Source organism: Scyliorhinus torazame, chromosome 12 (assembly GCF_047496885.1).
Source record: "Scyliorhinus torazame isolate Kashiwa2021f chromosome 12, sScyTor2.1, whole genome shotgun sequence".
NCBI classification, from domain to species: Eukaryota; Metazoa; Chordata; class Chondrichthyes; order Carcharhiniformes; family Scyliorhinidae; genus Scyliorhinus; species Scyliorhinus torazame.
In genome coordinates this window covers 97,275,626-97,298,707 of record NC_092718.1, presented here as the reverse complement: position 1 = coordinate 97,298,707, position 23,082 = coordinate 97,275,626, and the positions used below count along the sequence as shown (strand labels likewise).

Sequence of the window (23,082 nt, the reverse complement as noted above, 5' to 3'; positions counted from 1 at the left end):
CCTCATGGACCGCCTCAAGCAGCAGCTGCAGGACCTCCAGGACCAAGGATTGCTCTCCAGAGTGACGGAACCAACCGACTGGGTCAGTTCCATGGTGTGCGTAAAGACTGTGACCCTTGTCCAGACCCTTGTTTCAATTGGGCGGCACAGTGGCGTAGTGGTTAACACTGCTGCCTCACGGCGCCGAGGACCCGTGCTCGATCCCGACCCCGGGTCACTGTCTGTGTGGAGTTTTCACACTCTTCCCGTGTCCACATGTGTCTCACCCCGACAACCCAAAGATTTGCAGGGTCGGTGGATTGGTCATGCTAAATTTCCCTTAATTGGGAACAAAAAGAGTTGGACACTTTAAATTAAAAAAAAAAGAATTTTATACATTTCTAATGAAACAACCTCTCACCGTTCTAAAATCGAGTGAAAGGAGAGATGCGCACAGATGCTCTCTCTCACATAAATCTCCTGTGGTCTAGTGGTACAGGTCAATGAACTGGTTAGCCACAAACCGAGAACCATGCTCGGGTTGAATCCCACAGTGGTAGATGGTCAAATGTGAATTTGAATTCTAAAATTAACCTCCTATGGCTTAGTTCACTGAACTGGTAAACCACAAAACTAGAGCAGTGGGAGACAATGGCATAGTGTGTCACTGGACTAATAAAGCAAGGGCCCAGCGCAATGGCCTGGGGACGTAGGTTCAAATCCCATTGCTGCAGATGGTGAAATTTGAATTCAATAAAAGTCTGGATATAAAAGTCTAATGATGACCATTGTCGATTGTTTTAGAAGCCCATCTGATACCCCTTTAGGCAAGGAAATCTGCCAACCTTTCCTGGTCTGATCTACATGTGACTCCACATCCACAGCAATGTGGCTGACTCTTGACTGCCTCCACAAGGACAATTAGGGATGGGCAATAAATGCCAGCCCAGCCAGCGGTGCCCATATCCAATGATTGAATAATAATAATAATATTTATTGTCACAAGCAGGCTTACTTTAACACTGCAAAGAAGTTACTGTGAAAATTCCCTAGTCGCCACATTCCGGCCCCTGTTCGGGTACACAGAGGGAGAATTCTGAATGTCCAAGTTACCTGACAGCAGTCTTTCGGGACTTGTGGGAGGAAACCGGAGCACCCGGAGGAAATCCACGCAGATACAGGCTGCATTCTCCGATTTTGAGACTAAGTGCTGACGCCGTCGTGAAAACTGTGGACATTTCTGAAGGCAAAAAATGGCGCAACAGATGCAACGATTCAGCAACTCTAAAGAAGCTACCACCGTCGTCACATGAAACGCCACTGTTTGCAAGCAAAACGGCGCCGGATTCGCCGGATCCGTGATTGCCGCACATTAGGCTCATATGCTGCAGCTACACTTAAGTGATTCACACAACAGAGTCACTTGGACATCGCAGCAGCGCTCCTCAGCGTGGCCCAGACACTGCAGGCCATTGCTGAGAGCGAGACGGCATTGCCTAGGCGCAGGCTGCCGTGGCGCAGACTCAGAAGGAGGTGGCCCACTCCCAGAGGGACGTGGCCCACTCACTGGATGATGTGGCCCACTCCCAGAGGGACGTGGCCCACTCACTGGCTGATGTGGCACAGACCCTCAGGGTGGACGCACAATCGCATAGTGATGTTGTGCAGTCCCAGATGGAGATGGGCCATTCCCTGTGCTCCATAGCCTCAAACGTGCAGACCCTTGTTAAAACCAGAGCGGGCCTTCAGGACTGGCAGCGCCAGGTGGTGGGGGAGCCTCAGGGAATGGCTCTGCTCGCATCCCTGTCTAATGGAGTAATCCCGAGGGAGGAGGAGGTGCTGGGACCCGTGCTGGTAACCCCCGCAGGGGACGTGCTGGAACACCACAGCGCCTCGGACTCTTCCCCCGCCCCCCCCCACTCGGTCCCTGGTGCATCTGGTGGGCAGAACAGGACGCCTGAGGGACAGCCGGGCCCAGCCAGCCTGGCCGCCCCAGGAGACATGCGCCAACGGCGACCCTTGTCGCAGGGCAGGAGTCACAGCAGTCCGCCTCCACTCCTGCTGTACCATCTGGGGAACAATCTAGGGGTAGTGTTAGGGCCAGTAAGGCCAGAAGGTTAGACACCAGTTAAGTTGGCACGGACACAGTTTCGTTATAGGGCTAGTGCACAGACTATATATATTCCTTCCAATAAACACCTGTTAACACCATTGAAACCTGCCTCGGTGGTCTGTCTTCTGGGTGTGGGGGTGGGGTAGTCAGTGCTGGCCAGTGGGAGTGGGGGGGTGGGGGGCGAGTGAAGGCCCCGTGGGTGGACGGCGTTCCCCCCAACCACCCCATCCCCCGTCCCGCCCCGACCGTCCCCAGCATCCTCACCCCAGCGATTCGAAAGGATTGTGTGATAGATTGGCCAGCTCGCATGCAGGGCTCACCCATGTGGAAGATGCTAATGTGGGCATGAGACAGACATTGTCAAATGATGTGGAGCACCGGAGCTCATCGCAGAGCGGGTTGTCATCATCCTCCATCCCATGGACCAGAACCGCTGTCATTGTCAACCCACTGCCCCGAGCTCGTAGCGCCGCAGGTATGAATAACGGAGGGCGGTGTGCATGCGGGTGATTTGGTGGTCTGGGAGGTGAGGGGGTTTGGTGGTATGGGGGGTGAGGGGTTGTGGGTATGGGATGGCGGTGTCCATGCCCCTGGCCAGCAATCCCCCTCTCCTCCCTAGTCGGTGAAACGTGAGGCGACCAGTGCGTCCCGCGCGCTAGCCTTGGAGATGCCATTGTGCAACCCCCCATGCCAGGCCAGGCCCCATGTCCCGCTCATTGTCCCCCTCCCCCTCATCCTCCTCATCTGACAAGGCCTGCCCTTCCTCCTCATCCTCCTCCAGAACATCGCCCCTCTGCTGTGCTATATTGTGGAGGACGCAGTAGACCACCACGATGCGGGCGACTCTCCTACCCTCATAGGAGCCTCATCAAGTGCATCCTTGGCACCTCCTCCTCCTCCTGGCACCTGGACCCCTCCAGAGCAGTCCAGGAGCCTGAAGCGCATCTTCTGGACCTGGAATCACCTCTCGACAACACCCCTGATTGCCGTGTGGGCATCATTGTAGCAGGTCTCCGTGCCGGCCTGTGACCTCCGTATAGGCGTCATCAGCCACGACCGCAAAGGGTAACCCTTGTCCCCCAGCAGCCAGCCCCGCAGCTGGGAGGCGGATGCCCCTCGAACATGTTGGGGATCACCGAGTGCGCCAAGATGAATGCGTCATATACACTACCCGGGCATCGGGCGCAGACGTGGAGTGGTACGCCTTCCTGTTCGTGAACAGCGGCCTGTTATCCACTGGTGGCCGTAGGACGACATGCATCCCATCGATCATCCCCTGGACCTGGGGCATACTGGTGACGGCAGCGAAGCGCGCTGCCCGGGTATCCTGGTGGGCGTGGTCCACAGGGTACTGAATGTACCGCTCCAACTGAGCATACCGGGCGTCAGTGACAGCATGGATGCACCTGTGCACCGATGCCTGTGAAATCCCGGATAGGTCCCCACTTAGTGACTGGAAGGACCCCGTCGTGTAAATGTTGAGGGCAACCGTCACCTTGACAGTCACCGGGAGCGGGTGTCCTCCTCCATACCCTTGCGGTGCCAGGTGTGCCATCATCTGGCAGATATGTCTGACAGTCTCCCTTCTCATCCGCAGTCTCCGTCTGCATGCCTGGTCCGGGAGGGCCACGGATGACATGCAGTTGCGGTACACGCGGGGCCTCATCCGGCGCCTCCTTGGCACCTCCTCCTCCTCCTCGGCCTGTCGGGCAGGCGGTCCTCCAGCCTGAGCAGCTGCCAATTGCCCCTCTGCAGCCCGTTCCTGTGCTGCAGCCTCCGCCTCCTCTCTGAGCTTAATGCAGGATTGCGGCCATCGCCACGGCTGCCAACATCGCAGTTTGATGTCGGAATGCCATTCTCTGCAGGCGGGGGAAAGGCAAACATGTTGGCATGGTGCATACTCACATGCCCAACCAGGTGGACTCCACCCACGCATGTCCCCTCTCACCCCCGCACCCGTCGGTGTCCCCGGTCCTGGTGCCCGTCCCTGCTGTCAGGGGCACCGTTGGCTGGCACTGCCCTCACCGTTGGCTGCCGTCAGTGTGGCCCTGGGTGGTCCCCCGGTGGGTGGATACTGGTTGGGTGGGGTGTCCGGGGGCGGGGGGGCGGGGGGGGAGGGGGGGCAGGCATCCATACGGCCGTTGTCACTGTGTAGACCCAGGGGCCGGGGTGGGTGGTCAGCAAGATGGCCACCATAATGGTGGCCGGTGCATGGGCACCGCCCATGTCCTGTGGGGTAGGCTCCCTGGCTGCTCGGCCTGCCCCCCCCCCCCCCCCCCCCACCACCACAGCCAGCATGGCCGGTGTCCGGGCCGGAAGCCCTCAGCCACTCCACGCCACTTCCGACCTCCTCTCGCTCGCTCAGCAGCCAGGACGCCAGGTTCACGATTTTTAAAACCACATTAGAAACACGGCGCCGGGAAATCTGCCCATCTGAGGCGCTGAATCGCAGAGGCCCCAGAGTATCGAGCGTCAGGTCCACTAATGATAGGCCTACTGTACTTTCAGGCCGTGCAGCGAGCGCCACGTTTACGTCGTTTTTGGGGGGCCGGAGAATCCAGATTTGGCGTCAAACCAACGTCTACCTCGATTTCGGCGTCGGGAGCTATTCTCCATCCAATCGCGTTTCCCGATTTCAGTGTCGACTAACGGAGCATCTAGCCCATGGAGAACGTACAGACTCCACACAGACAGTGACCTGAGCCGGGAATCGAACTTGGGACCCTGGCGCTGTGAAGCAACAGTGCTAACCACTGTGCTACCGTGAATAAATATATATATGTATGCACATCACAGATAGTTAATTCAGTAATCAAATGTGCACAAAAGTGTTGCAATGTAATTCTGCAAACAGTTGTAATAGCTACTCACTGAACACTTTCATGGTGATGTTCGCTGCCGCTGTGTCACCAGAAGGAGACTCCAGAGTAATGGTGTACTTTGTAAAGGTGAAATCATGCACGAAAGGTATGAGGAGTGATGCATTTGGTAAGAGGTCTAGTCCATACCAACGGTGTTCAGTGACATTTTGAATGGTGCTGTTCCACTGAAAAAGAATCATGTTCCCAGTGCTCCAGCTGCCATTCTTCACTTCACCCGATATCGTCACTGACAAGAGGACCCTGGCTCCAATCTCTGTATTAATTCTGCTGAGCACTGGGCTGACATCGATAGGCTGGCGCTTGGCTGGGAGAAAGGAAGAGCAGGTTAGTACACAATGTTGAACTGATTGATGGCTCCGCCTCGGACCCTTGCTGACTTGGCTCCAGAGGGGTTCTTTCATGAGGAAAGAGTAGAGAGTCTGGACGTGTTTCCACGAGAGTGCAGAAGAGTGAGGGGGTGACTTGATTGAGGTGTATAGGATACTGAATGGTATTGCCAAGGTGGACGTTGGAATTTTGGCATTCATTGTGAATGGAATAGAGTATTAAACTAGGGGAGTGCTGTTGTGGCTGAATGGGGCATTGGTGAGAGCGCACATGGAGTACTGCACACAGTTTTGGGTCCCCTTATTTGAGGAAGGATGTAAAAGCATTAGAGGTGGTCCAGAAAATGTTCTCGTGATTGATTCCAGGGATGAAGAGCATGGCACGGTGGCACAGTGGTTAGCACTGCTGCCCACAGCACCAGCAACCGGATTTCAATTCCAGTCTTGGGTGACTGTGAGAACTTTGCACGTTCTCCCCGCGATCGCGTGGGATTCCTCCGGGTGCTCCGGTTTCATCCCACAGTCCAATGATGTGTGGGTTAGGTGGGTTGGCCATTCTAAATTGCACCATAGTGTCCAGTGATTGGCAAGTTAGGTTATGGGGATAGTGTGGGGTGAATGTGAATGGAGGGGTGGGGGGATGGTGAGGTGGACCTGGGTGGGATGTTCTTTCGGAGGATTGGTGCAGACCCGATGGGCTGAATGACCCCCTTCTGCACTGTAGGGATTCTATGATTCTTATGAAGAGAGATTCAGCAGTTTGGGCCTAAACCCACTGGAGTTTAAAAGAATGCGAGCATATCTAATTGAAGTTTATAAGACGCTAAAGGGGTAATGCACGATCAATAACCTCAGAAACGAGATTGGAGACAACTGAAGGCTTTAATATGCTTGATGTTTCCCCCAGCAGCGCAGGTACAGAAGAAAGCTGCTGGGGCAGCACGGGCTCGTATACCCCGCCTTGCAGGGCGGAGCTAACATACAAGCTTATCCAATGGGAACAAGTACATTCTCCACCAATGGTATTCCGGCATTACTAGGTACCATAATCCTCCTTACACAGGCTATCACATTCACCCCCTATTAAAAAAGATTCCGGCGGGGGTGGTGGCTTCGTATTACAACGTGGTAAAAGTGGTAGAAGTTACAGTTATGAAGGTACCATAATGCCTCCGTAAAGCGTTTTGCCTCATTACAACTCTTAACTATTTACAACAGTAATGTACATTTCAAAAGGAAGCAATTAGTCGATCGGGGGCCCTGGTCGTCCTCTGCGATCATCATAGCTTTGGTGGTGATGTCGGTGGAGGTCAGGGCGCCTGTGACTCCGGGAGCATGGTTTCGGCTTCTGAGGCAGCTTCATCACCCCGAGACGTGTCTGGTGGAAGGGCCGACTGACCTGGGAAGGGGGCGGCTGTGGGGTGTGCCGGTGGGCAGGGCCTAGACGGGGCCGGTGGAAGAACCGATCCACCTGGGAAGAGGGCGGTTGTAGGGTGCGCCTGTGGGAGGGAGGGTGGGGCTGGTGGCGGGAGTGTGTGTGGGGATCCAGCGGGCGCCAGGTCCCGTAGGGAGACCGTATCCTGTCGGCCGTCGGGGTACGCCACGTAGGCGTACTGAGGGTTAACGTGGAGGAGATGGACCCTCTCGACCAATGGGTCCGATTTGTGCGCCCGCACGTGTTTTCGGAGCAGGACGGGTCCGGGAGCTGCCAGCCAGGTCGGGAGCGAAGTCCCAGAGGAGGACTTCCTGGGGAAGACAAGGAGACGTTCGTGAGGTGTTTGGTTGGTCGTGGTACACAGCAGTGACCGGATGGAGTGGAGGGCATCCGGGAGGACATCCTGCCAGCGGGAGACTGGGAGATCCCTGGACCGCAGGGCCAGTAGGACGGTCTTCCGGACCGTTCCGTTCTCCCAGAGCGTTCCGTTCTCCCTCTCTATCTGTCTGTTTCCCTTGGGGTTGTAACTGGTCGTCCTGCTCGAGGCAATGCCCTTGCTGAGCAGGAATTGACGCAGTTCGTCGCTCATAAAGGAGGACCCCCTATCACTGTGTATGTAGGCGGGGAAACCGAACAGCTTAAAGATACTATGGAGGGCTTTTATGACAGTGGTTGCGATCATGTCGGGGCAGGGATGGCGAATGGGAACCGGGAGTACTCGTCAATCACATTCAGGAAGTACATGTTGCAGTCGGTGGACGGGAGGGGGCCTTTCAAATCCATACTGTGGCGTTCAAAGGACGGGAAGCTTTTATCAGGTGCGCTTTCTCTGGCTTGTAGAAGTGCGGCTTGCACTCCGCGCAGATTTGGCAATTCCTGGTGGCTGTCCTGACCTCCTCGATGGAGTAGGCAGGTTGCGGGTTTTGATGAAGTGGAAAAATCGAGTGACGCCCGGGTGGCAGAGGTCCTCGTGGAGGGTTTGAAGGCGGTCCACTAGTGCGTTGGCACATGTGCCGCGGGATAGGGCATCAGGAGGCTCGTTTAGCTTCCCGGGGCGATACAAGATCTCATAGTTGTAGGTGGAGAGTTCGATCCTCCACCGTAAGATCTTGTTGTTTTTATCTTGCCCCGCTGTGCATTATCGAACATGAAGGGAACCCTTAAGAAGTGGTAGAGCCGCCCATCTGCTTCAAAGGCAGCGTATTTGCAGTCACTAATGCGGATGGGGAGCTGGTGGTAAGCGGACTTAAGATCCACCGTGGAGAAGACCTTGCAATGCGCGATTCTGTTGACCAGGTCGGATATGCGGGGGAGAGGGTACACGTCGAGCTGCATAAACCTGTTGATGGTCTGACTGTAGTTGATGACCATCCTATGCTTCTCCCCGGTCTTTACAACCACTACTTGAGCTCTCCAGGGGCTGTCGCTAGCCTCAATGACACCTTCCTTCAGTAACCGTTGGACCTCTGACCTAATAAAGATCCGGTCCTGGGCACTATACCGTCTGCTCCTGGTGGCGACAGGTTTGCAATCCGGGGTGAGGTTCGCAAACAGGGAAGGCGGATCGACCTTGAGGGTCGCGAGGCTGCAGACAGTGAGGGGGGGTATCGGGCCGCCGAATTTGAAAGTTAGACTTTGGAAGTTGCACTGAAAATCCAACCCTAGGAGTGTGGCCGCGCAGAGGTGGGGAAGGACGTAGAGTCTGTAGTTTTTGAACTCCCTTCCTTGGACTGTGAGGTTAGCTGCACAAAACCCCTTGATCTCTACTGAGTGAGATCCGGAGGCAAGGGAGATTTTTTGATTAACGGGGTGGACGGGGAGAGAACAGCATCTTACCGTGTCGGGGTGTATGAAGCTCTCCGTGCTCCCAGAGTCGATTAGGCAGGATGTTTCATGCCCATTGATAAGCACCGTCGTCGTAGCAGTCGATAGTGTTCGGGGCCGAGACTGGTCCAGGGTCACCGAGGCTACTCGTGGCAGCAGTTGAATGTTTTCTTCGGGCGGTGTGTGGTCAGCCGAGCTGGGGTCCTGGGAGTCCATCCAAGATGGCGGCGCCCATTGGTCACAGATGGCTGGGGGTTCACAAAATGGCGGCGCCCATCCATCACACGTGGCATCCGTGGGACAAGATGGCAGCGCCCGGAGGCCTCACGTGGCCCTGGAGGAGGAAGATGGCGGTGCCCACTGGCCGCACAGGGACCGTGGAGAGGATTGTGGTGGTGGTCCGTATTTGCCGCCGGAGACCTCAGCGGCCGCCCGGGCCTGTCATACCGCCACGAAGTGGCCCTTTTTACCGCATCCCTTGCAGGTGGATGCACGGGCCGGACAGCGCTGTGGGGGGTGCTTGGCTTGCCTGCAATAATAGCAGCGGGGCCCCCCCGGGGTTTCCAGGCCGTCTTGCAGCACAAGCTTGTGGGGGGATGGGAGATGCCTCGGGGTCGGCTGCGGGGGCGTTCCACGCTGCCCAGGGGGCTGCCGTGCCTTCGGGGACATAAGCGCGGGTGTTTCGGGAGGCCACATCCAGGGAGCAGGCAAGGGCCCGTGCCTCCTTGACGCCTAGTGTCTCTTTCTCCAGCAATCGCTGGCGGATTTGGGAGGACAGCATACCTCCAATGAAAGCGTCCCGGATCAAGAGTTCTGTGTGGTCGCTCGCCGAAACTTGCGGGCAGCTGCAGTTTCTCCCCAACACTAGGAGCACACGGTAAAATTCTTCCAGTGATTCCCCAGGTATTTGTCGCCTTGATGCTAGCAGATGTCGGGCGTAGACCTGGTTTACAGGGCGAATATAAAGTCCTTTCAGCAGCTCCATTGCTGCATCGAAATCGTCCGCGTCCTCAATGAGGGTGTAGATTTCTGGGCTCACCCTCGAGTGCAGGCCTTGAAGTTTCTGTTCTCCCGTGGGTGTGTTTTCAGCCGTTCCGAGATATCCGTTGAAGCACGCCAGCCAGTATTTGAAGGTTGCCGCTGAGTTCGCCGCGTGGGGGCTGAGTTGCAGACACTCCGGCTTGATTCGGAGCTCCATCCTTTTAAATCTAGCGTATTAAATTAATGCACGACCAATAACCTCAGAAACGAGATTGGAGACAATTGAAGGCTTTAATACGCTAGATGTTTCCCCCAGCAGCGCAGGTACAGAAGAAAGCTGCTGGGGCGGCACGGGCTCTTATACCCCGCCTTGCAGGGCGGAGCTAACATACAGGCTTAACCAATGGGAACAAGTACATTCTCCACCAATTGTATTCCGGCATTACTAGGTACCGTAATCCTCCTAACACAGACTACCGCAAGGAGATTGATAGGGTAGACGTAGAGCACATGTTTCCCCTTGTTGGACATTCTCGAATAAGAGGTCATAGTTTGAGACTAAGGTGTGACAGATTTAAAAGAGAAATGAGGAAGAATTACTTCACTCAAAGGATTGTGAATCTATGGAATACTCTACACCAGTGTGCAGTGAACGGCGGAACACTAAACATATTTAAGGAGGAGAGAGATAGGTTTTTAATTAGTAATGGGTTGGAGGGTTATGGAGAACGGCAGGAAAGTGAAGATGAGGGAGGCATGGTGGTGCAGTGGTTGGCACTACTGCCTCATGGCACTGTGGATCCGGGTTCGATCCCGGCCCCGGGTCACTGTCGGCGTGGAGTTTGCACTTCTCCCTGTGTCCACGTGGGTCTTACCCCTACAACCCAAAGATGTGCAGGGTAGGTGAACTGGCCTTGCTAAATTGCCCATTACTTAAAAAAAAGGAAAGTGGAGCTGAGGCTGAGATGAGTTCAGCCATGATTGTGTTGATGATTGGCTGAAGATAATGGTCCAGGGAACAGAGGTGACTGGGTGCGTGGGACTAGGTGCAAGTAAGATTCAAACTCACTGTGGTTTGGTGGTTAGTTAAGTGACTAAACCTCAAGTCATGATAATTTTTTAAGAGGTTTAGATGATCTAAAGTGGTCACATACAAGGCAACTCCTGCCCAGGGTCACAGAAAAGAGCTCTTTTTAACCAATACAGGATGGAACTTTGATGAAAAGACATAGGTGAATATCGGAGGAGTGCTTTCCCCCAGGAATGGTATGTCTCTTGGAAAATCCCAAGGCTTTTTACACGTACATAAAAAGCAAGAGGGTAGCCAGGGAAAGGGTTGGCACACTGAAGGATAGGCAAGGGAATCTATGTGTGAAGCCAGAGGAAATGGGCGAGGTACTAAATGAATACTTTGCATCAGTATTCACCAAAGAGAAGAAATTGGTAGATGTTGAGTCTGGAGAAGGGTGTGTAGATAGCCTGGGCCACATTGAGATCCAAAAAGACGAGGTGTTGGGTGTCTTAAAAAATATTAAGGTAGATAAGTCCCCAGGGCCTGATGGGATCTACCCCAGAATACTGAAGGAGGCTGGAGAGGAAATTGCTGAGGCCTTGACAGAAATCTTTGGATCCTCGCTGTCTTCAGGGGATGTCCCGGAGGACTGGAGAATAGCCAATGTTGTTCCTCTGTTTAAGAAGGGTAGCAAGGATAATCCCGGGAACTACAGGCCGGTGAGCCTTACTTCAGTGGTAGGGAAATTACTGGAGAGAATTCTTCGAGACAGGATCTACTCCCATTTGGAAGCAAATGGACGTATTAGTGAGAGGCAGCACGGTTTTGTGAAGGGGAGGTCGTGTCTCACTAACTTGATAGAGTTTTTCGAGGAGGTCACTAAGATGATTGATGCAGGTAGGGCAGTGGATGTTGTCTATATGGACTTCAGTAAGGCCTTTGACAAGGTCCCTCATGGTAGACTAGTACAAAAGGTGAAGTCACACGGGATCAGGGGTGAGCTGGCAAGGTGGATACAGAACTGGCTAGGCCATAGAAGGCAGAGAGTAGCAATGGAAGGATGCTTTTCTCATTGGAGGGCTGTGACCAGTGGTGTTCCACAGGGATCAGTGCTGGGACCTTTGCTCTTTGTAGTATATATAAATGATTTGGAGGAAAATGTAACTGGTCTGATTAGTAAGTTTGCAGACGACACAAAGGTTGGTGGAATTGCGGATAGCGATGAGGACTGTCGGAGGATACAGCAAGATTTAGATTGTTTGGAGATTTGGGCGGAGAGATGGCAGATGGAGTTTAATCCGGACAAATGTGAGGTAATGCATTTTGGAAGGTCTAATGCAGGTAGGGAATATACAGTGACTGGTAGAACCCTCAAGAGTATTGAAAGTCAAAGAGATCTAGGAGTACAGGTCCACAGGTCATTGAAAGGGGCAACACAGGTGGAGAAGGTAGTCAAGAAGGCATACGGCATGCTTGCCTTCATTGGCCGGGGCATTGAGTATAAGAATTGGCAAGTCATGTTGCAGCTGTATAGAACCTTAGTTAGGCCACACTTGGAGTATAGTGTTCAATTCTGGTCGCCACACTACCAGAATGATGTGGAGGCTTTAGAGAGGGTGCAGAAGAGATTTACCAGAATGTTGCCTGGTATGGAGGGCATTAGCTATGAGGAGCGGTTGAATAAACTCGGTTTGTTCTCACTGGAACGAAGGAGGTTGAGGGGAGACCTGATAGAGGTCTACAAAATTATGAGGGGCATAGACAGAGTGGATAGTCAGAGGCTTTTCCCCAGGGTAGAGGGGTCAATTACTAGGGGGCACAGGTTTAAGGTGAGAGGGGCAAGGTTTAAAGTAGATGTACGAGGCAAGTTTTTTACGCAGAGGGTAGTGGGTGCCTGGAACTCGCTACCGGAGGAGGTGGTGGAAGCAGGGACGATAGTGACATTTAAGGGGCATCTTGACAAATACACGAATAGGATGGGAATAGAGGGATACGGACCCAGGAAGTGTAGAAGATTGTAGTTTAGTCGGGCAGCATGGTCGGCACGGGCTTGGAGGGCCGAAGGGCCTGTTCCTGTGCTGTACATTTCTTTGTTCTTTGTACCAGACCCTGTAGAAAACAGTGAGAGATTTGGCTGAAAAATTGGAGCAGACTTGTGGTGATCCACTGTAATAGGAGATGTAAGGTAGGACCTGCACTACAGGTTCGCCGGTAGCTCCTGCCGGCTGGCTCCGCCCACGGAGAACTGTATAAATATGCATGACCTCCAGTGCCGTGTCATTTCGCCATCTGCAGCAGGAGGCCTCGCATCTGACTGTAATAAAGCCACAGCTGTACACAACTTTAGTCTTTGTGCAATTGATCGTGCATCAATTTATTACAGTCAGATTTTCCACAGACTGGATATCCGAATTAAGCCCTCAAACGCTGCCTGGGGTTCTTTTCCTACTACGCTCAGTGGGTCCCAAACTATGCGGACAAGGCCCGCCCACTCATTCAGTCCACCCAATTCCCCCTTGCGGCCGAGGCACAACACGCTTTCGCCCGCATCAGAGCAGACATCATCAAGGCCGGGATGCGCGCAGTGGACGAGTCACTGCCTTTCCAAGTAGAAAGCGACGCTTCAGACGTCGCCCTTGCCGCCACTCTAAACCAGGCAGGCAGACCCGTGGCACTCTTTTCCCGCAGCCTTCATGCCTCGGAAATTTGACACTCATCCGCTAAGAAGGAGGCCCAAGCTATCGTTGATGCTGTGCGGCATTGGAGGCATTACCTGGCCGGTAAGAGATTCACTCTCCTTACGGACCAACGGTCGGTAGCCTTCATGTTCAATAACACAGCGGGGCAAGATCAAAAATGATACAATCTTGTGGTGGAGAATCGAGCTCTCTACCTATAATTACGAGATCTTGTATCGCCCCGGTAAACTCAACGAGCCCCCAGACGCCCTCTCCCGAGGTACATATGCCAGCGCACAAGTGGACCAACTCCGGGCCCTACACGACAACCTTTGTCACCCAGGGGTCACTCGATTGTACCATCTGGTCAAAGCTCGGAATCTGCCCTACTCCGTCGAGGAAGTAAGGACAGTCACCAGGGACTGCCAGGTCTGTGCGGAGTGCAAGCCGCACTTCTACCGGCCGGACCGTGAGTGCCTGGTGAAGGCTTCCTGCTCCTTTGAACGCCTCAGCGTGGATTTCAAAGGGCCCCTCCCCTCCACCGACCGTAACACGTACATTCTCAGTCTGGTCGATGAGTACTCCAGATTCCCCTTCGCCATCCCATGCCCCGATATGACATCTGCCACCGTCATCAAGGCCCTCAGCACCATCTTTGCTCTGTTCGGTTTCCCCGCCTACATTCACAGTGACAGGGGATCCTCATTCATGAGCGATGAGCTGCGTCAGTTCCTGCTCAGCAGGAGAATGGCCTCCAGCAGGACAACCAGCTACAACCCCCGGCGGAAACGGACAAGCAGAACGGGAGAATGGGACGGTTTGGAGGGCTGTCCAGCTGGCCCTAAGGTCCAGGAACCTCCCAGCCTCTCGCTGGCAGGAGGTCCTCCCTGACGCTCTGCACTCCATCCGGTCACTATTGTGCACCGCCACTAATAGCACACCCCATAAACGTGTTTTTACCTTCCCCAGGAAGTCCACATCCGGGGTGTCGCTCCCGACTTGGCTCGCTGCTCCAGGACTGGTCCTTCTCTGTAGGCACGTCCGACTCCACAAGGCGGACCCCTTGGTGGACAGGGTTCACCTGCTCCACGCCAACCCTCAATATGCCTACGTTGAGTTCCCCGACGGCCGCCAAGATACTGTCTCACTCAGGGACCTGGCACCGTCAGGTTCCACCCCAACACACACCCCCACCAATGCACCCCCCCCACCTCCCACCGCCCCGCCAATATTGACCCCACCAGACCACCCCCCCCCCTCCCCTTCTCCACACAAGAGGACAAAGAGGACTTCGGCACGCTCCTGGAGTTCCCCGATGACTAGCCAGCACCAGCACCGCCACCACCGCCATCGGTGCCACCTCCACCACCGCCAGCACCGACTTCGCCGCCACCGTTACACCGCTCCCAACGAAGCACCAAAGCACCGGGCCGCCTGAACCTTTGACGGACTCCGGACCGTCAACATGGACTTTTCTTTCCCTACCGCTGTACATAATTGCACTAATTGTATATAGTTACACGTCACCCCTGCCGGAATAATTTTTAACAGGGGCTGAATGTGGTGAACCACTGTAATAGGAGATGTAAGGTAGGACCTGCACTACAGGTTCGCTGGTAGCTCCTGCCGGCTGGCTCCGCCCACGGAAAACTGTATAAATATGTATGACCTCCAGTGCCCTGCCATTTCGCCAGCTGCAGCAGGAGGAACACATCTGACTGTAATAAAGCCACAGTTGTACCCAACTTTAGTCTTTGTGCAATTGATCGTGCATCAAGACTTCTGCAGTAAAAACAAAAGACATGCAGGCGGGGTGGGGCCGGATCAGGTTAAAATGCTTCAGCTTGACTTGATCACCTTTATTAAATCTGAATTTCAGAAACAGAAGGAACAACTTTGAAAAGATGTTGCAAAGGCCATTGAAGAAGCAGTGACACCCCTGAAGAGTTCTTTGGAACATGTGGAGAAGTGTTTAGAGGTGCAGGGGTCACAGATTCGGGAGATTGAAGGAGTGATCTCGGACCACAGCGATCGTGTGGTGACTCTGGAGGCGGCGGTGGAGCTCCTAGGAGAGCTTTGTAAACCATTGAAGGCAAAGGTGGAGGAGCAGGAGAATGTCTCGAGAAGGCAGAACCTGCGAATAGTGGGTCTGGCTGAAGGAGTGGAAGGTGTGAGCGCCACGAGGTACGTCCCGAAGATGCTGGCGGGGCTGGTGGCAGAAGGGGCGCTAGATAAGGCACCTGAAGTGGAGGAGCGCATAGGTCCCTGAGGCAGAAGCCTAGAGCTGGGGAGCCGCCGCGGTTGGTGATTGTGAGGCTCGACAAATTTGAAGAGAAAGAGAATATTTTGCGGTGGGCCAGGGAGAAGCGTACCTGTGACCGGAAGGGAAATAAGGTCTGAATTTATCAGGGCATTGGAGCCGTGTTGGCAAAGCGACGGGCAAGCTTCAACAAGTCCAAGGCGATGCTGTACCGGCAGCAAATCAGCTTTGGGGTGCTCTACCCAGTGAAATTATGGATGACGTTCAGAGGCCAGGAGTATTATTTTGAGACCCCAGAAGCGACCGAAGACTTCATTAAGGAGCATAAACTGGGGGAGAACTGAGTGGGCAATGCTTGGGAACCGGGGTGCTGGCACTTTATAATGGTTGGGAGCATGTTTGAAGTGGAGGGAGGGATTGCGGAATGTTCATCTTTGTTATACCGTCATACTGGCAGGCGAGTTCATGGATAATAAATTGTTAGACCGTCAATTCACTGCGAGACCGTGAGAACGAGTAAACATTAGGCTTTATTATCCATGAACTCGCCTGCCAGCATATGCTGTACAAATGAGTGCCACTCACAGGTGGCCGGTCTATATATGGCCCCGGTGAGGGCGGAGCCAGAGGCGGAGTCAATCGGGGTTCCAGTACAGTACCTGGAAGTAGACAGTATCATCACTTCCAGGTCATAGGTCACAGCATTATACAGACAGCTCATGCATTAGGTGAATACATTCACCACAATCTTTTTCTTTGGGGGGGGGTGGTTTGCTTGTTACTATTGGGATTTTGAGGGGTGGAAAGTTTATGTGGGGATGGATGTTCTTGTCCCTCCCCCTCCTGTTTTCTGGGACTGTTTATGTTTAACATTTGTTTGTTTGCTTTTGGTGAAGGCTGACTGGAGTTCAGGAGAAGTCTTTGTTTGGGTTGGGGAGGATAAGGTCAACAGGGAGTCTTTCTCCTTGAGCTGAGGAGTGGGGGGGCAGGATGAGGAGGTCAGTGGTAAGTGCCTTTGGGCAGGGGCTGCCACGCTAGCAGGTTATGCTGGTGAACGGAAGTGAGGTGTTGGAGGAGACGGCCAAGAGGCCGGGGGAAGGAGAGGGGAAGGGGGAAGGGAGGGCTGGTGGGGGAGGGGGGAAAGGGGGGTAAGACTGTTGCGACATGGCAGGGGGTGTGAGTTGACATGGTTATGGGTAGAGCAAGGGGCCATCTGGGATGGGCTAGTTACAGGTTGGAATTAAAGGGGCGGGAGTTAAGTGGAAAAGATGACAGACGGTAGAGGAGATTGGAGGCACAAGCCTCCGGTAAGGCTGGTAATGTGGAACGTCCGGGGACTGAATGGGCCATTTAAAAGGTCGCGGGTGTGCGTGCACCTCAGGAGCTTGAAAGCGGGGGTGGTCTTTCTGCAGGAGATGCACCTCGTGCGAAGGGCCAGGTTAGGTTCAGGAAGGGGTGGTCGGGCAGGTTTTTCACTCTGGGTTTGATTCAAAATCGAGGGGAGTGGTGATTTTAAGAGCAAAATAATGGGATTTGTGAGTGCAAAGGAGGTGAAGGATCCGGGTGGGAGGTATGTGATTGTGAGTGGGGGCACCGGTGGTGTTGGTAAATGTGTATGCCCCAAATTGGGATAATGTGGGTTTTATCAGGGGGTTGCTGGAAGTGATCCCAGATTTGGCCACGTACCAGTTGATCATGGGAGGAGATTTTAACTGTGCCCTAGAGCCGAGTGTGGATAGGTCGAGCCCCAGGTCGATGGGTAGGGTACGATTGGCGAGGGAGCTGGGTGGGTTTATGGAGAGGATGGGTATGGTGGATCCATGGCGCTCTCAGAACCCAGGGGGAAGGGAGTATTCCTTCTTTTCACATGTCCATGAGGTGTTTTCGAGGATTGATTACTTTGTAGTGAGTCGGGAGATTTTGGTTGGGATGGAGGGGGCAGAGTATGCGGGGATAGTTATCTCGGACCATGCACCCCACTGGTTGGTGATTCAGTTTAGATCGGGACGAGATTAGAGGCCGGGGTGGAGGTTTGCTCTGGGTTGTTGGCGGATGGAGGTTTTTGTGATAAGGTGCGGGCGGCGATTAAGGATTATGTGGAGTTAAATCAGAATGGGGAGGTGTTGGTGGGCACTTTTTGGGAAGCACTCAAGGCAGTGGTCCGGGGGGAAATTATTTCATTTAAGGCCCGTGCGGATAGGGAAAGGAGTGAGGAACATGACCGTCTCGTGAGCAAGATAGTGGAGGTGGACAGGGAATATTCGAGGGTGCCCACCGTGGAGGGATTGGTGAGGAGGATAAAGTTGCAGGGGCAGTTTGACAGGCTGACAACAGGGAGAGCAGTAGGGCAACTGCGTAGAGAAAGGGGGGGTGCAATATGAGTACGGGGAGAAGGCGAGCCACATGCCGGCTCATCAGCTGCGGAGGCAGGCTGGGTCCAAGGAAGTATTGAAGATACGGACTGGGGCTGGGAATGTGGTGTCAGAGCCAGAGAAGATAAATGAGGCATTTAGGGAGTACTATCAGGGACTGTATAAGGCGGACCCGGGGGGAGAGGAGGGGGACATGGGGTGGTTTCTGCACAAGCTGGAATTTCCCCAGGTGGAGGAAGCAAAGAGGCAGGCGTTGGAGGAGCCCCTGGGGCTGAGGGAGGTGCTGGATAGTCTCAGGGGTATGAAGTTGGGGAAGGCCTTGGGCCGGATGGGTACCCGGCAGAATTTTATAAGGAATTTGCAACGGACCTGGCATCACATCTGTTGGGGGCGTTTAATGAAGCGTTGAAGAAGGAGGAGCTGCTGGAGACGATGACGCAGACAGTAATCACACTAATTCTGAAAAAGGGGAAGGACCCGGTGGAATGTGGGATGTATAGGCCCACATCACTATTGAACACGGATGTGAAAGTATTGGCTAAGTTGTTGGCGGGCAGGCTGGAGGAGTGTGTCCCCGGGGTGGTGGCAGAAGATCAAACAGGCTTCAGAGGGGCAGGCAGCTTGCGAGTAATATAAGACGGCTGTTGAATGTGGTGATGAACCCATCGGGGGTTTTGGTACCGGAGGTGGTGGTGTCCATGGAAGCGGAGAAGGCATTTGATCGGGTGGAGTGGCGGTACCTTTTCAAGGTTTGCGTTTGGGCTGAGTTTAGTTGCATGGGTACGGTTGTTGTATGTGGCGAGGGTAAGGACGAATGATATGAGCTCACAAAGCTTTGACTTACACAGGGGTATGAGGAAGGGGTGCCCGCTGTCACCGCTGCTGTTTGCACTGGCCAGAGAGCCATTGGCAATGGCTCTCAGGGGGTTGGCAGAGTGGCGGGGGATTATGAGGGGACAGAGGGAGCATCGGGTATCGCTCTATGCCGATGATGTCTTGCTGTATGTTTTGGATCCATTGGAGTGTATGGGAAGGATTCTGGGCCTGTTGAGGAGGTTTGGAGGGTTCTCAAGGTACGAACTGAATGTGGGGAGAAGCGAGGTATTCCCGGAGAATGAGCAGGCACAGCGGGCAAATTTAGGGGGGATGCCATTTACGGTAGCGAGGGATAGGTTTAGGTTTTGGGGGATTCAGGTAGCGAGGGAATGCACGGGGCTCCACAAGTGGAACTTAACGAAGCTGGTAGAGAAGGCTAGGGACGATCTTAAGAGGTGGGATACACTGCACTTAACGCTGGCAGGAAGGGTCCAAGTGGTGAAAATAAATATTCTGCCGAGATTCTTGTTTACCTTTCAAGCTCTTCCGATCTTTATACCAAAGGCCTTTTTTCAGAAAGTGGACCCGATCATTTCTGACTTTGTATGGGCGGGGAAGGTGCCGAGGTGGGGAGGACCCTGCTACAGAGGCAGAAGCAGCAGGGTGGGGTTGACGTTGCCGAACTTGCTTCATTATTATTGGGTGGCGAATGTGAACAAGGTGCGGCGGTGGTGGGAAGGAGAAGGGGGAAGTGGATTAGGATGGAGGAGGAATCTTGTTAGGAGTCTAGTTTGAGGGCTGTGGTGACAGCAGCGTTGCCAATGGCTCTGAATAGGTATTCATGGAGCCCAATGGTGCAGTCCACAGTGAAGATATGGAATCAGTTAAGGAGGCATTTTCGGGTGGAAGGGATGTCGGTGCTAACACCGCTGTGCGAGAATCATGAATTTGAGCCGGGGGGGATTGATAGTGTATACAGGAGGTGGAGGGAAGTTGGGCTAGTCAAGGTGAGGGATCTGTATTTGGAGGAAGGGTTCGCCAGTCTGGAAGAGCTAAGGGAGAGGGTAGAGCTGCCAAGGGGGAGTGAGTTCCGGTATCTGCAGGTTAGGGACTTTGCGCGTAAGGTCTGGAGGGGGTTCCCTAAGTTGCCGGGATACACCCTGTTGGAGCGACTGCTGCTCGTGGATGTGGAAGGAGAGGGAAGAATTGGGGATATATACAAGTGGCTGGGGGAGCAGGGAGGCGAGCGGGTGGTGAAGATCAAGCACAAATGGGAAGCGGAGTTGGGAGGCGAGATCAATTGGTGAGAATGGAGCGAGGCACTGCGTAGGATAAACAGGACCTCCTCATGTGCAAGGATGAGCATGGTACAGTTTAAAGTGGTGCACAGGGTGAGAATGGGTGGGTTCTTTCAGGGGGTAGCAGATGAGTGTGAGAGGTGTGGGCGGGGACCAGCGTATCATGCGCACATGTTTTGGGGTTGCGAAAAATTGGGAAGATTCTGGGCGGGTGTGTTCGCAGTCTTAGCCAGGATAGTGGAGGAGGAGGTGGACCTGGACCCTTTGGTGGCGATATTTGGGGTTTCAGGGAAGCCGGAGCTCATGGAGAGGAGGAAGGCCGATGTCTTGGCCTTTGCCTCTTTGATTGCACGGTGGCGAATTTTGCTGGAGTGGCGGCCGGTTTCGCCACCGGGGTTAGTGGCTTGGTTGGGTGACCTGTACGACTTTGTACGATTAGAGAAGATAAAGTGTGAGTTAAGGGGTTCTTTAGGGGGGGTTGAGGAAAGGTGGGGGATGTTTGTGACTGTGTTTGAGGGGCTGTTCGTCGCGGGGGAGGGGGGGTGAAAAAGAGGAACAATCTGTACAGACTGTATAGTTGATTGTCGGGAAGCATGTTTCCCGGGGTGTTTGTTCCCTGTAACCTGTTTGTAATAAAATCCATTTTTATAAAAAGATCTTTTTTCAGGGCGGGAGGATAGGATCAACTTACTGCGCACATTCAGGTAGATCTTTGCTGTGCTCGTGTTGCCGGAGGCTGTACTCATGGTGACACTGTACTCTCCAGTGTCTGAGGTACTCACTGACTTCAGCTGTAGGGAGCTCTTGGCTAATATTGCTGCCCGCCTTCGGTAATCAGGATTGACCTCTGGAAGTGTACCTTCCCACATAACAACATCTTTCCCGCCAAACCTCCAACTTCCGTTTTTCACCTCTTGCGAAGGGCTCACTGACAGGACGACGGTGTCCCCAGCAATTGTACTAATCTCGCTGTGTTTGACAGCAATGGTGAAAGGCGCAGGCTTTGCTAGGAGAGAAAAAGTAAAAACATCAGCACTAGACTCAAAGAATTGCCTGATCATGGTCTAGGGTGGGCAGCGGTAATGGCAATGAAACAGTCAATGTATGTCATCAACATAAGGGGACGCAGTATTGTCACTGGACGAGTAATCCAGAGACCCAGGGTAACACTCTGGGGACCCAGGTTTGATTCCCACCAGGTTAGATGGTTAAATTTGAATCCCCAAGAAAAATCTGGAATTGAAAGTCTAATAATCCATGAAACCATTATCCATTGTTGTAAAAACCCACCTGGTTCACGAATGTCCATTAGGGAAGGAAATCTGCCGTCCTTACCTGGTCTGGCCTACATGTGACTCCAGATCCACAACAATGTTGGTTAACTCTTAACTGTCCCTCAGGGATGGGCAATAAATGCTGACCCAGCCAGCGACACCCACACCCCATGAAAGAATAAAAAGAGAATCATCACAATCTTGAAACTGTTTGGATCAGTTTGCATTCACCCCATGCAAATCCTTGATTATTTAATTATAGCAACAGCTGATTACTAACATTAACTGCGGCTGCAGTACCATTAGCTTGGTGGAAGATGCTCTTTGGTCTGCCTGAAACTCGCTGCTCTTCCAGTGTAAACAGTTGTCCCAACCGAATGTTGCAGACTGGCACATTACAAAGTCCAGGACTATGTGCTGAGGGAAGCACTAAAGCTTGGGGCAGCCACCGCAGAGACGCAATGGGGGAAGGCCTCTCTCGAAGTAAGACCTTTCAGCCAAAGGGCTCTGAGGGTCTAGAAACTGGATAGAACTCTTCGGGCTGTCATGCCTGATATTTGCAAATAGAAGGGTATTTCAATTTTATTGAGGAACCTCAGAGTCATGCTCTGTGAAGGAACGTTGAATTCAACTGCAGGTTCTGTAATTTCTAAATTTGAAATGATTTATAATGTACTTTTACAAAATGTTACCAATAAAGTATAGTTTTGGGGAAAAGGAAGTTACTAACTTGGTGAAGTAAACAGACAGAAAGACAGACTCCCGGCTTGTCGAGTTTGGCTGTGTTTCAGACTTATGCACTTTACACAACATTAAACAGTAGCACCATCAAACAACCATTCTATCATGAGCAGAGGGGTGATTGGGTGAGCCACTGAACCACTCCCTACCCTCCCGCTGCTGACCACCGTTGTCGATGAACTTACGAAACACATTCAGGGTGATCCTGGCTGTGGCTTCATCTCCACTGGGTGAGTCCATGGTCACCCAGTAGTCTCCGCTGTCGCTCAGAGTCACTGAGTACATCAGGAGGGACGTGTTGTCCAGCAGGTGCACGAGGCGTTTAGTGTAGGCGACATTGAGATAGGGGGCTTCAACCGTCCAAATCACAATCGACTCTGTGCCAAATTTCCAGAAGCCGCCAGAGACTGGAGAGGAAGGTCTGACCGATAGAATAACAGTATCGCCCACTGTTGCATTCACCTCTTGCTTCTTCACTCGGAGGCGAAAAGGCTGCAGCTCAGCTGTGGAAATAATTCCATGAGGAACATTTTTCTTTTAGTGAGGAAGCAATTGAAGAAAGCAACATTGTCACACTCATACAGGTGTCCCTATGATCTACCCATTTTTTGTGCCCGACTGCTGACTTTGTTTTCCATCTCCACCCCTTATTCCACGTGCTATAGTCTGACTATTCCTAACACGGGTGTTTAGAAAGAGATTCTCACCAGAGGATATCAATGAGCAACAAACCACCAGCGCAACTAATCGATCTCCCTCCATCCCGGCGCAACCCTTTCTGACTCGGTTGTGGCTGAATTCTGATCCCTGTGCAAATCACATGAGCCCTTTAAGAAGAGAAGGAAACAACTGTCTACAGGGTTGTTGGTCACATCCGCCCTCACTCCCCAAACAGCCATTTCAAGCAAAGCTCAGTAAGCAGAGAACAATCTCTGACACTTCTATTGTTTTCTCACTTCCTCAGAAACCACTTTCTCCTCAGTGGAAGGGAAGTACATTAGCAAGGAGAGAAGACAGAGAGCTGGGATAGAAGGAGCATTTTCATGATGGCAACCTGTGGCAACCACCCCATGGGCAAGTTCACAGTCAAC

The 23,082-nt window shown here is 53.1% G+C and overlaps 1 protein-coding gene across 2 annotated transcripts in view; it reads right to left on the bottom strand.

Annotated features, from left to right (window-relative positions):
* LOC140386584 (uncharacterized) overlaps nt 1-22,807 on the bottom strand; it is a 57,049-nt gene extending 34,242 nt beyond the window's left edge. For both annotated transcript variants that reach the window (XM_072469030.1, XM_072469031.1), the window contains exons 1-4: nt 22,699-22,807; nt 22,177-22,494; nt 20,668-20,982; nt 4,964-5,278 (exon numbers count right to left, since the gene is read on the bottom strand). In XM_072469030.1, the coding sequence (XP_072325131.1) occupies nt 4,964-5,278; nt 20,668-20,982; nt 22,177-22,494; nt 22,699-22,753 (1,003 nt within the window). In that variant the 5' untranslated portion in view covers nt 22,754-22,807. The remainder of the gene's footprint in view (nt 1-4,963; nt 5,279-20,667; nt 20,983-22,176; nt 22,495-22,698) is intronic.
* Between the last annotated feature and the right edge of the window lie 275 nt (nt 22,808-23,082).